Raw genomic sequence first — 14,436 nt, 5'->3', positions numbered from 1 at the left:
CCAAACCCTGATATCCTAACTCTCACAACTCCCCTCTGCAGCTTTGAAACACAATGCCCAGGATTCTTATTAAAAATTCTTAAAAACTGTATTCACTGTTGAAAAGATTTTATCACTGGTATTCAAGAGCATACTACATTTACTTTGTTGATACTGGGTTCAAACCTGAAAATTTTATTTCTTTAATATGGTAATGTCTGATTTAAGCATACATGATTCTTAATCTCCTCAATCCATTTTCCTCTGCATTGATGGCAGTGTTTTATTTAATCAATTGTTTAACAACTGAAATACGATAGACTTTATTGATTGATCCTTCCTTGATCAATCTCGAATTGCACCATACGTCCTACATCTCACGGATGGAATAGTTTTGTGGTACAGATTCGTGTTTTTGTAAGTTCATGTGATTTTTGGAAACCCTTGTGATGTTAACATTCAGTCAGTTTTCTTTGCCTTCTTGTTTGCTTAGCCGGTCTGTATGTGGGATCCGAACCCTCGGACGGGAGCGCCGCCGCGCTTCCCGAGTGGCGCACTATCCAGTGCACCACCGGGCTGGCCCCTAACTTTTTCTTTTTTTTAAGTGATTTGTATATCTTATATTTATCCATAACTATAGGGATACTGTAATTGACTTTGGACAAATAATATAGTTTAAGCTGTTTCACCCAGTGTGCTTTATCAAATGCCTTTTTTTTTGGACTGGTAAGGGGATCGTAACGCTCGGCAGAGTGTGGTGTGCACCACGCTCAGCCAGTGAGTGAACCGGCCATCTCTATATAGGATCCGAACCCGCGGCCTCAGCGCTACCAACGCCGCACTCTACCGAGTGAGCCATGGGGCTGGCCCTCAAATGCCTTTTAAACAGAACTATTAACACTGATAATTGACGTATAGAATAATTACTTTTATGCACTACAGAATCCTGAAGAACTTTGTGATCTATTAACCAAATGCTTAAATATTCCCTGTTGTAGTATTGAGTGGACCTTTTAAAAAATGTCTTTTTTAACGTCATTGAAAGTTAGTTTTTTCATGTGTAACACTTAATCAAAGTACAAGTTTATTCCCAGATATGCTTTCCTTTCTTTGCTTAACACATGGAACAGAATTTGCTACTACTTACCTGGTAGGATTATTGGCAGTATAAATGATTTGTTCAATGACAACCAATTGGTAGTATAAATGATTTGTTCAAGGACAACCAGTGTGTCATTGTAGAGATAAAACAGAAGTAGGCTGCATTCCATCAGCTCCTGGCCTGTACAACAATTTTAAGAACTTTCCAATTATTTTAGGAAAACAAGGTTCTTAGAAATTTATAAATAGTTTTTTTAATAAAAGAAAACCACTTATTTTGGAAATCACGAAATTAATCATTCTGTCATATTTAAGAAGTGCTTTGATGTGTTTTGGTAATTAGTGTTTACTGCCAGACGAATGTCTCTTGGGCATTTTAATTAATGGGTGGCTTGGGTAAATGAGCTTCTGATGGTAAACCTTCATAAGGGTTTATTTTTATGTTTCTCAAGAATAGCTGTCTCTTCAAAGCTCTTTAATTAGACAAAGTTTAGCAACTAAAACATATTATTAGAATAATTAGGCCTTGGGTTAAGAGAAATAGGGGGTCAAAGGAGCAGGTACAGTTAGAGAATGGTCTCTTAAAATAAAACATAGCGTTCTACATCTGATGGATATCCAGTTCTTTAACAGCTTATGTTGTGTTACTATCCTTAGTTAGGGACTTCGTGTTGTTTAAAGTTTGCATGACAGATCTCACCAGAAGCCTAAACACAGCAGATTGTAAGCTCATTTATCACCTCCGCTAAACTCCCATAGAGAGCTGTATTCTAGTCCTTTTAACTTCTAAGCTGAAGGCTTCTTATTTTCTCCTTTTTCTATTAAATTGCTAATCTTGGCTATAACAGTGATTGTTTTTGAGAGAAATGCTTCAAAGATCTTGTACTTGGTAAGCAAAAATTATAACAATTCCTTTGAGGGGTCTTTCTTAATAATTTAATTTATCTACTTATAAGACATGTTCTTAAAGTTACTATAGTATTTACACTCCAGAATTTTATGTTCTTTTTGGCCAGAATGTAGTTTGAATTATGTCAAAGTTTGCTGTGTGGATGGATTGTCATCTAGCTCCTTTTCTTCTGCCTTCTCCCTCATTTCTTGCTCCAAGCTCTAAGTCTTGGCAGTCATTACTAGTAAATGTACTTTACCCTGAACTTCCTTTTTGTGATGAAGACAAGATATATCTGACTGTCCCATGGGTGAGTGAGATGTCACCAAAACAAATGGGTGGTATTACCAAAACTACTATTGGTAAACAAAAACAATTCATTTATCTATAGTCTAATTTTTCACTCTCTTACTGTCTCAGAATGTTTATGATGGCAACTAGACTAGTTGATTAAAGGACAGTGCTGATGAGATATTAGAAATTTCAAACAGGGGCCGGCCCGGTGGCGCACTGGATAGTGCGCCGCTTGGGAAGCGCGGCGGCGCTCCCGTCCGAGGGTTCGGATCCCGCATACAGACCGGTTCCCGCTCACTGGCTGAGCGAGGCACGGGAGCAACACTGAGGGTTGTGATCCCGTTGCCGGTCCCCGGTCCGGTACAGGGGCGACACTGAGGGTTGCGATCCGTTGCCGGACACGGAAAAAGACAAAAGACAAAAAAAAAAAAAAAAAGAAATTTCAAACAGAATAGACTCGATCATGGCTAACATTTATAATCTCATTAGCTGTCAAGACCTATATGTGTTGTTAGTTTGATGAAGAACTTGGTCAACAATATGTATGTGATTGGTTCAATATAAACCTACTGCCATTATTGGAAAGTACTTGAAGAACTTACTAGAAGGATTGTGGGCCAGTCACTTTTTTTTTTTTTTGATGGTTCACCAGTACGGGGATCCAACCCTGGACCTTGGTGTTACCAGCACCATACTGTAATTAGCTGAGCTAACTGGCTAGCCAGTCAAGTAGAGGATAGCTAATTTACAGTATTACAGAGTTTATCACATGTAGATTCTTTTGATTCTTTTGCTATACAAGTACCTTAGTTTACAACACTGCAATGAAATGATTTCATTTAAATTGGTAGAAACTTCACTTGGTTTTCTATTGATGTTGTCTGTAAAAATTAATAACATAGTTTTTGATTAGCCCAATAAATGCAGATATAAATATGTAGGCATATTGCTATGCATTCCAGATCATAGCGACCAAATAAGTGCATTTTTAAGTCAAATTATAGAACTTTGAGAAAGCAGAAGAGATATTAGTCTAAAAAGAATCCTGTATAAAACAGTTTTCCCCCCTTAGCAAAGACTAATTTCTGTCTACTCTTTCCTAAAGAGATTGATTACTGGGACTCTGCTTTTTGATCACCCTTTAACACAGGAAATATTTCTGATACTTATCTTCATGTAGGTATTTGCTTATGTATATGTAATCTTTTGCAATGGGGCTATGAAAAGGAAGATGTTAAGTGTTATGGTCCTTAAAAAATACCATTAAAACTCTTAGAACTCTTTTTTTCTTCTGGTAGTGCAACTGTATTCTTATGTATACTTATGCATAACAGGATTTATATAAGATAAGCATTTCTCTTATCCAAAATGCTTAGGACCAGAAATGTTTTGGACTTGGGATTTTGAAGTACAGTCACGTGCCAGATAATGACATTTTGGTTAACGGCAGACCAAATATACAATGGGGGTCCCATTAGATTATAATGGAGCTAAAAATGTCTATTGCCTACTGACACTGTAGCTGTCATAATGCCATAGTGCAAGACATTATTCACATAGGAGCAATAGGCTATACCACATAGCCTAGGTATATAGTAGGCTATACCATGTGGGTTTGTTAAGTACACTCTGTGATGTACACACAACGACAAAATCACCTAATGACACATTTCTCAGAATGTATCCCCGTTGTTGTGACACATAACTGTATTTGCATTACACCCAGTTGAGCATCCCAAATCCAAAATCTGAAATGCTCCAAAATCCAATATATTTTGAGTGCCAGTATGATCTCAAAGATAATGTTCATTGGAGCATTTTGGATTTTGGATTTGCAGATTCGGAGTGCTCAACCTGTACTTAACATAGTTTGGATACTTATTTCTAATGCATTTTTTATAAACTAGGACTGTAAGTGTGTTGTTCTTTTGGTTGTTTTACTTCTTTAACTCTTTCACTTGGTAGGATCCCTTTGCATCCCTTAAGTCTATCTTTTGAAATATACCAACGTCCAGAATGAGAATTAACTGTGTTCTTCTTCAACACAGACCACCTGGTGGCCCATGGTAGAATGGCAGAAAAGGAGGCCCGTCGGAAGTTCAAACAGATCGTCACAGCCGTCTATTTTTGTCACTGTCGGAACATTGTTCATCGTGATTTAAAAGCTGAAAATTTGCTTCTGGATGCCAATCTGAATATCAAAATAGCAGGTGAGAAGTGTGCTGAAGATGTGAAATAGGGACAAAGGAGTTTTTCCTTAAGGGTTCTTAAAGCAGGGGATTGTCTATATCCATCTATTCAGAAAGGAATACTGTGAAAGTAAGGAAAATTTAGGATTTTTTTAATAGCTTGAAAATTGATCAACTTTCGAAATACATTTATTTTTTATGTCGTATTAGCTGGAACTAGGCTAGGGAGAAAGAAGGGAAAGGATGATATTTAAAATGCTATTACTTTGGCTGAAAAATTCCTTCTAAATAATAAGGAATAAGATATAGAATAAAATGGAAAGGAAAACTGCTACAATTGTATACCTTCTCAGCCTAACTTGAGAAGAGTGACTTCTGTCACTGCTGACATTGAGCATACTTACTCTAATGCTGTAGTTCTATGATAATTTAGTAAGAATAGATCTTAAGAGTGGCTTACAGGCGGTCCAGCTTTTTTTCTCCTCAAATTTCACTAGTCTGCTCATCTGACTGCATAAAAATCACTTTTCACTGCCTCAAATCTGCTCAGGCTTCAGTTTTAGTAAATTATCAGCATTTTGCCTAATGAATGCAAACTCACCACCTATTGATAGAAGAAAGTGACTGCAGTTTATATAGAAAGTATAAATATGAAAACAAGCCATTTTGTCATCTGACAGTTTCCAGTATCGCATTGGGTGTCTCCCATCTCCCAGATAAAAGGGAGGGCATCTCATATAGAAAACTGAATGTAGCTAGAATATAATTGCCTTGGAAAGCCAAGGTAAAAAGCAGTTCTAAAGATTTCCCTCCTTAGTAGGGTGGGAGTTAAGTTCAAATTCGTATCGTGTTATAGGTCAAAGTCCTAAGTGCACCCTTGCAGTCTGGTGATTCTTCTGACAGTTTCTTTTGTGTAGATAAGCTTTTACATCCTTGGAGTGTCACCTAGCTTTTTACTTATCTCAGTTAGACTGATGGCTGCACTCTTGTTTAGAACTTTCATATAGTTTGTAAGCTCTTTGAGTCCTGTACTAGCTTACTACATAGTAGACAGGAATTAAAGGCTTTCTTTATCTTATGTAAAATCATGTTTTTCCTTGCTCTTATGTCTGTTTTATTTTCTCTAGAGCTGTCTAGATTCTGGCAGTTCCCACAGAGGGGTGTGGTGTGGGAAGACCTGGAATTTTCAAACCCTCTTTTGCAATTATTTGTTGTAGCTTCAATTAAATTAATAGTGATAACACCTACTAAGCTTCACAATTCTTAACATGTAATAAAATGTTGTATTAATTTCTTATTATTGCTGTAACAAATTACCATAAACTTAGTGTCTTGAACAACACGGATTTGTTAGCTTACAGTTCTGGAGGTCAGAAGTCCAAAATGAGTCTTATAGGGCTAAAATGAAGATGTTGACAAGGCTGGTTCCTTCTGGAGGCTCTGAAGGGAAAATCAGTTGCCCTTGCCTTTTTTACCTTTCAGAAGCCACCTGCATTCCTTGGGTCTGGTCCCTTCCTCATATTACTCAAGTCTCTTGCTCTCATTGTCACATCTCCTACTGCTAACTCTGATCTTCCTGCTTCCTTCTTATAAGGACCCTTCTGATTACATTAGATGCTCCTGGATAATCCAAGATAACCTCCCCATTTCAAGATTCTTAATTGCATTTGCAAAGTCCCTTTTATACCATGTAAGGTAATACATTCACAAAGTATGGGGGGATAGGACATAAATATATTTGGGAGACCATTATTCAGTCTACTACAAATGGCATTGTAGGGATCTTTTGATTATTGATAGCATAGTGAGTTAAAAGAAGGCCCTTTTGCATTCCATAGTTTTATTCTACCTCCATTGACCCAAGGTTAAAAATTTTTTAATGCTTCCTTGGTTCTTGTATTAGTCCGTTTTGTGTTGCTTATAACAAAATACACGGAACTGGGCAATTATAAAGAAAAATGAAATTTATTGCTTACAGTTTCTAAGGCTGGGAAGTCCAGAGTCCATCTGGTGGTGGTGACAATGACCCAGGGATCTCACATTGCAAGACAATGGAAGCAGAGAGAGCAGAGAGAGAGCAAGAAAGACAGATTCTCCTCTTCTTTTAAAGCCCTCAGAACCATGCCCTTGACCACCATTTTTAATCCATTCACTATGGCAGGGTCCTACAATCCAATCACCTACTTAAGGCTCCACCTTTCAATTACCATAATAGGATTTCCCACCCTCTTAACAGGCACAGTGGGGGCTAAGATTCTAATACATAAACTTGGGGGACACAATTCAAACTTCAGTGAGTTTTGGGACAGCCCACTGCAGTTCTTGATTGTGAATTTAGGACCATTTTGATTTGGTTAAGGAAAATTTCTATGTCCTTTAGTTTTTAAATTGAGAAACCAAAAGTAAAAGCAAAGGATCATTAAAATTGGAAACTCTTGGGCCGGCCCGTGGCTCACTCGGTAGAGTGCGGTGCTGATAACACCAAGGCCACGGGTTCGGATCCTATATAGGGATGGCTGGTTTGCTCACTGGCTGAGCGTGGTGCTGACAACACCAGGCCAAGGGTTGAGATCCCCTTACCGGTCATCCTTTAAAAAAAAAAAAAAAATTGGAAACTCTTACTGAAATATCTGGGTAAGGTAATTTTTAAATGCCTTTCTTTGTTAGTAGTTAAAACATATCCAAGTATTTGCAATAAGAGTGTCTATCTGCAGCTGTGTAGTTACAGACTCCTGGGGGTGCTGGCAGCCAGCCTTGGCCTCTGCCTGTGTTAACACATATACTTTGGCAAGATTTTTAAGTTCATTAATCCAAGTCTGCATTTTTAAAATTTGTTTTCAGAACAAAACAAAGAATAAATAAGCGCCTCTAGTTTTATGGCCTGTTACAATATCTAACGTTATCTTTGTTCATGTATTCTTTCCTCTTACATGCCGTCATTACACAGTTTCCACTCATTGCCTGAACTTCCTTTCTTACACATAAATTAGATAAAATTCTCATTCTCACCTGCTGTCTTCTTTGAACTTAATGGGCCAGTGGGAGAAATGTTTCTAGTTGAAGCCAATTAGAACATGACTAATTTTGGAGAGGGAGGTTGGATGGTTTTGACAGGATGAGGTCAGATAAGTAATGAAATCAACTTTAATGCTAAAATCTAAAAGTGACTTTCAGATTCCTGATCTTTTCAATGGCTTTTTTTGCTAAAGTATTATAAATCTCAGTAAGAAGATAATATGATATATGAAAGAAACATACGAGAGAGAAAATAATTTTTTTGTTCTATTTAAGATATTGTTACGCAGCTCTTCTGTAAAATGGTCATATATGTTACAGTAGCAAATCAACTTGGAACTAATAAAAAGTCAGATTAAAAAATGTAAGAAATTAATGTTTTCCTTATGCCAATGTTTACCTAAGTGATTTAGATTTTTAAAATGTGCATCCTGTTCAGTGTAGAAGATGAATAAATTGTTCTGGGATGTTCGTGTTTACATTAACTTATTTTTACTTTTTATATGAATTAATGTGCATTTGATACTTGATACTATAAAAATCTAGCTATTACAAATGCTCATGCTAATGCTAGCCCTCTTAGAATATGTGTTCCCTGGACATGAGAGGGGTAAACCTTAGTTATAGGTGTTATAAGATTCAACCATCATTCCATAGTTATGGTTTTTTGTGCTTAAGTTCCTGTTTATGAATTTTTATTCTATTTCTATTTCTAGAGAGAACGAAGCCCAGGTGAATAACTTTGTTTTCTTTCTGGTTTGGGGATTTAAAAATTCTTCTTAATGGCAGTAGCAAACCTGTCTTCTTTAGGATTTTTAAAAAGATGTTCCTATCATTAGTAATATAGATAAGCATCGGACATTTTCAGAATAAAAAATTTTATTTCTGAAAGGCAAAGTTACCAAGTCTAGAATTAAGAATGTATGGTGGTTATCTGGAATCTTATCTGTTGTTTAAAAAAGGATCTTTGCTCAGGTGGCATGGAAGAGAAGAGGTGTGAAATGTGACTCCAGCCCTCAAGAATTTATAGTCTATTTGGGCCACAAATGTGTAGATCTTTGAAAAGTTAAATAATACCAAAATTATGCTTTGCTTACATAGTACTTCCCTAAGCATTTTCACATATGTGTTCAACAGCTATTAAATTATACTTTGATACAATAGATGTTATAAGGCACTGGAGATGTGGCATGATTCATAATTACATTAATTGTACAGTCTGATTACCATAGGAGTTCAGAGGATGAAGAAACCCCTTCAGTTTGTAAAATTCCATTAGGTTGTAAATTTTACAGGGACTATAACCATATCCTGTTTATTGCTTCACCCCCACTGTTTAGCACATATCTGTTCTATAGTAAGTATGTAATAACTTTGTTAATCTGAACTTTAGGCAGTGCTGATGAGGACATAATTACCCTATTGAGGACATAACATTTGAAGTGACTCTTAAAGAATGACAGGATCAGTAGGTGTAGAGGAGAGAATTCCAGAGGATCAGTTAGTCAGCAAATGCTAATAATGCACCTGCTTTGGGCAAGCACTGATCTAGGCACTGGGGATACAGGAGCAGATAAAATAGGTCCTTAGAACTCACATTCTGATGGGGGGGGACATAGACAGTAATCACAAACAAATTAGCTCTCGTAATGGCTGTGAAAAAGATGACATCTAGTAACATGATAGAATGGCTTGTGGGAGAGAGACTGCTCTTACCCAGGATGGTCAGAGCTTTCCAAGCAGAAGGAAGCAGAATGCAAAGGCTGGAGAAGAATTTCATATATTCGAGGAGTTGGAGAAAGGCCAGCATGGCTAGAGATAATAAGTAAGAGGGGTGTGGAAGGGGTTGGGGTGAGAGAGATGGCAAGTGCCAGTTGCACATGCCGAGGATGTGGGATTTTACTTTGGGTCTAATGGGAAGGCAAGTTGGAGAAGCATGAACTGCAGTAGAAGACACCTGGCATATTTGCAAAAAAGGTAAAGCTGCTTGGTTGGAGGCAAGGCTTGGGAAGAGGAGTCATACCTGAAAAGTCAGGAGAGATATATATTTATAGTAGACTGTGAAATTATTTGAATACAAGGCTTAATAAATAAAATCCAGGATGGATAAGGAGGAAAAGGTGGGAGTGGGGGGAAGGAGACAAGAAGGCAATAGGAAGGCCAGTTAATGGCTGTGAAATGCTAAAATCCTGCATGAGGGAGGTGGTAGTAGACATGGAAAGGAAGAAAAGGGCAACAAAAACAAGAGAGAAAGCAAGGAAGACTTTCTAGGACTGGATAGACAATCAGATATCTGGGCCACGAAGAGGGAACTTCTAGTCAAACGTGTAGAAATAAAGCAACAGATTTTCTTATTGATGGATTATGTTAAGCTACTAAAGAAAAATGGTATTGTCTTATCTTTTTAACGGTAATACACTGCTATTTGAAAGCAACTTTAGTCCTTGTCCCCAAAGGCTAAGTAGAGAAATTTCTATATTTAAAAAAAAATTGCCTATGAAAAAAATGAAATGTAGCTGATTTACTCACTGAAGAAAAGATCTTTCAAATACTCAGACGTTATGAGAATGTTTTGAAAATTGTGGAAACATTTTTTTTTTAACTTAAGGAAGTTGGAAACTTTTCTCTTTAAATGTCGACTCCCAGAATGGTCTCCATGAGATAGTTTCCATTCCTGTGTTATTGTTTTAGTTGGCAATCAGACAGCAAAGATCCGAAGGACAACTATAGAAAAGCCAATATTTTGGAAAGAATTTTCAGAGTGCATGGATTTAAGGTACTGTGGAAATTTTTGACCTTAATGCAGTGACAGACTATTTCGTTTTTTTAAGAGTGAGAAATTAAAACATTTCATAAGTCCATTGACCTTTTACCCGCAATATGAATATACTAAGATACCATTGTATAGGAAAAAAAGAGATTGGAAACCTTGTATTTCTGAGAACCATTCCACAGTGTGATGATTGAGAACATCCCTGACTGGTCACAGGAAGTAGTTATGTGATATTCATCATATCAACACAAATTTTATTTCATGATCCTAACACTTTATTTAGGCTATCATTCAGTGCATCTCCCTGGTTGACAGGTCAATAAGTTGAGACCCACAGAGGCCAGGTGACTTTCCTGAATTCAGGTCATAATAGAACCTAGGAATTTTGATGCCTCAGCCTGTCTTCTCACCCTGAAATGGCATACAACCTTCAACTAGAAGGTGCTAAATAACCTTAATGTATGTTGACTGTTGGAAAATAAAATTTGAGAAATGATCTCTTCTAAATCTATTTCTAAGACTAGAGCTTTACAAATGAAAAATTAATGTACCTTTATTCAAAAGGTATTAGAGGTACACAGTTTATTTTATATGAAAAAATTCTAAAGTTAAAATTCAAATAAGCAGATTTTTGTCAATCATAGTTTTAGGTTATAAGTGTGGCCTTATTGATCTTGAGAAGTGATTGTATCCTGCTAGGATTAAGAACAATTTTCTGTTTATAAGGCCTCACTCACCATGGCTATGGTACCAGTACAGAAGCATTGCTTCTCTGATTTTTTCACTGCAGCTTCCCTAACAGCAGAGGGGAATGAACTGATATGGGGTGGGGTGAGTGGGGGATTGATTACATAGTCTGAAATGGCCCACATTACGCATATTTTTAATCACGTGCTTTAACTTTAAAATTCATGCACATTTTGTGTTCTCCTCAATATCATATTTATGTCTGTTTTAATATTAAGATTATCAACTTAGTGTAACATAGAACATTGATGTTCCAGGAAGATGCATTCTATTCAGCCTGTAGTTTCATATAACTCTTGGCACATTGAAGCATTACGCCTGAGTATATGCAGACATATGCCAGTTTGAGAAGCTGAGAATGAAGAATTTCTTTTCCAACCATAGTTTCCTCTTACACAAACTTCTTGTTTTTGCTTATTGACGTCTCTGTTACTTTTCTTCAACTTCAACGATTTCCATGCCAGTATCTATTAACTGCAAGTCATTTATTTTGGGGATAATTAGAAAAAGAGGAATCAGAGGTTGAGAAGAGAAAAGGAGAGGGAAGCAGAGGGCAAAAAAGAAATTGAAGCTCTTGCTTTGAGGCGTTGGGCAAAAGAAGAAACTGTGAGAAAGGAAATTTGAACCTGAGGGCTTGCCTCCCCTATCTTTGGGAAGAAGGGAGCTGAGCTGAGTGTAAGATGGTTGGATGGCATGGGCTTTTGACTCACCAAAGTATCTCAAAATCTCAAATTGTTCTTTGTCTCTGGGACCATGTTGGGCACAGTGTTTAATAAACTGTGGATTGATAAGTATGTATGGGGATGGATATGTTAATTGGCCTGATTTAATCTTTCCACTGTGTACTCAGTAGTTAGCACTTATCCTTAGGGGATACATTCCAGTACCCCGGGTGGATGCCTGAAATCACGGATAGTACCAAACCCTATATATACTATGTTTTTTCCTATCATACATACCTATGATGAAGTTTAATTTATAAATTAGGCACAATGAGAGATTAATAGCAATAACTAGTAATAAAATGGAACAATTATAACTATAGACTGTAATAAAAGTTATATGAATGTGGTCTCTCTTTCAAAATATCTATTGTACTGTACTCATCTATTTTCAGACCTTGGTTGACATCAGTAACTGAAACTGCAGAAAGCAGAACTGACGATAAGGGGGGGGATTCCTTTGCATGTATCATAACATCATATTGTATCCCATGAATATATACAATTATTAGTTGTCAATTAAAAATAAATTAAAAATATAAATAAATAAAATGTGGACAAGTGATAACTAAAAGCTAAGGTTGCTCTTACTCTACATAACATCCAGAAGAAAGAAAAGTAAACTTATGAATATCTTATTGAAGCTTGGAGAATGGCAATTTTGAAAAATCTCTAACAAACAAGGGATGGTTGAAGGAAATTAGATGCATACTTACCTGTTGTTTTAAAAGAACACTGATGTTTTATCCACTTAGAGTGTTATTTTAATTTTATTAGTAGGTATAGAAACTATAAGAACTTTTATGTCTACCCAAGACCATGTTTTTCCAACCTGTTGTTTTAAAAGAACACTGATGTTTTATCCACTTAGAGTGTTATTTTAATTTTATTAGTGGGTATAGAAACTATAAGAACTTTTATGTCTACCCAAGACCATGTTTTTCCAACTCTTTCTTACAGGATAAGTTCCCCAACTGCAAGTTGGTGTTGAGGAGGGACTAACAAATTACACAGAGTGCTCCTTCACTCTGACTCCAAAGAAGTCTTTATTGTATTGTATAAAATGGGATAGAAACTTAAAATGAAAGGGATGTCAAAAAGAGTGAGACTGATTTCTTAGGCAGGCCTTCACTGGGTGGCAGAATATTAGTAAAAGTGGCATTAATCCAGAATCTGGTTCTCATTTTTGAGTCCTGAAATATACTTTTATCACTTCTCTTAAAATCATAAGAGAGTGATTATAATATTTATATGTTTTCTTAGTGTCATACGTGAAAAACTCAGTTTGCTAGTGGTAGGCATGGGTGTCCTGGCCTGTATGATCTTTTGCTCTTCTTTACTTAGGCCACACACAGACCACCCTTAATTTAACACCTCAGGTAGTATACAGGATCTTTTCCTAGCCAGTGATTTCTTTTTTTTTTGGTCTTTTTCGTGACTGGTAAGGGGATCGCAACCCTTGGCGTGGTGTCGCCTGCACCGCGCTCAGCCAGTGAGCGCACCGGCCATTCCTATATAGGATCTGAACCCGCCGCGGGAGCATCGCGCGCTCGCAGCGCCGCACTCTCCCGAGTGCGCCACGGGGCCAGCCTGCCAGTGATTTCTGAATCCAGAGGTTCTCAGTGTTCTGGGAGATTCAGGTCATAAAAAGTGATAATAACTTCTCTTGCCTTTTCTATTTTTTAGAAGTTAATAAATGAAGTGATTATTTAGGTCTTCCTACCCTCCTTAAATGCAATAGTTCGAGAGCCTCTGAGTATAAATCGAGTGAGTCTACCTGCTAGTGAGGAGCTAATGAGCATGCCTGTGATTCAATAAGTCCATTTATTATACTCAGTTGAGGTAGTCGGTTACCATAATAGTTTTGAACAAGATGCAATTTTTCATTATATTTTTGTTAAATTTACATCTATTATGGGCCATTGGACTGTATAAAGCATAAAGAACACTAATGTTGAAATTCAAATTAATGAAGACAGAAAATGATAAGTCAATACCTCTAGAAAAACCTCACCAAATCTGTGAATCTGCAACCCTCAGTGTCGCGCCCGTACCGGACCGGGACCGGCAACGGGATCGCAACCCTCAGTGCTGCGCCCGCCCCTCGCTCAGCTAGTGAGCGGGAACTGGTCTGTATGTGGGATCCGAACCCTCGGCGGGAGTGCCGCCGCGCTCCCAAGCGGTGCACTGTGCAGTGCGCCACCGGGCCGGCCCTTGATCCCAGTTCTTATATAGCACATCAAGATGTGTTTCTGGGGTCACAGAAATAAAAATGTAAAAATTGTATGTATACATACATACACACACATAACATATACATGCTACATATATACATCTTATATACATATATATATCCATGTCTATGTCTGTCTCTGTGTATATCTCTATATGTTATATGTGATTTGGTTTATTGGGAATAAAGACTGTCCCACATTTATACTGTATTATTTGCGAAGAAGTACTTATAAATGGTGGTCTAAAATTTGCTAATCCATTTCATCATTTTAAAAACAAAACATAGGGGGCTGGCTGGTTAGCTCAGTTGGTTTGTCTTTTTTCGTGACCGGCAACGGATCGCAACCCTCAGTGTCGCGCCCGTACTGGACCGGGACGGCAACGGGATCGCAACCCTTGGTGTTGTGCCCACACCTCGCTCAGCCAGTGAGCGGCCGGTCTGTATGTGGGATCCGAACCCTCGGCAGGAGCGCCACCGCGCTTCCCAAGCGG

The 14,436-nt window shown here is 37.5% G+C and overlaps 1 protein-coding gene across 1 annotated transcript in view; it reads left to right on the top strand.

Moving 5' to 3' along the window:
- LOC103599029 (serine/threonine-protein kinase SIK3-like) overlaps positions 1 to 14,436 on the top strand; it is a gene marked incomplete at its 3' end in the record, with an annotated part of 194,860 nt that overhangs the window by 161,948 nt on the left and 18,476 nt on the right. The window contains exon 4 of the mRNA XM_008583102.1: positions 4,312 to 4,473. Coding sequence (XP_008581324.1) covers positions 4,312 to 4,473 — 162 coding nt within the window. The remainder of the gene's footprint in view (positions 1 to 4,311; positions 4,474 to 14,436) is intronic.

This window comes from Galeopterus variegatus, unplaced genomic scaffold, assembly GCF_000696425.1.
Source record: "Galeopterus variegatus unplaced genomic scaffold, G_variegatus-3.0.2 Scaffold2832, whole genome shotgun sequence".
NCBI classification, from domain to species: Eukaryota; Metazoa; Chordata; class Mammalia; order Dermoptera; family Cynocephalidae; genus Galeopterus; species Galeopterus variegatus.
The sequence above is the reverse complement of the archived record's forward strand: the minus strand, read 5'-3'. Positions and strand labels throughout refer to the sequence as shown.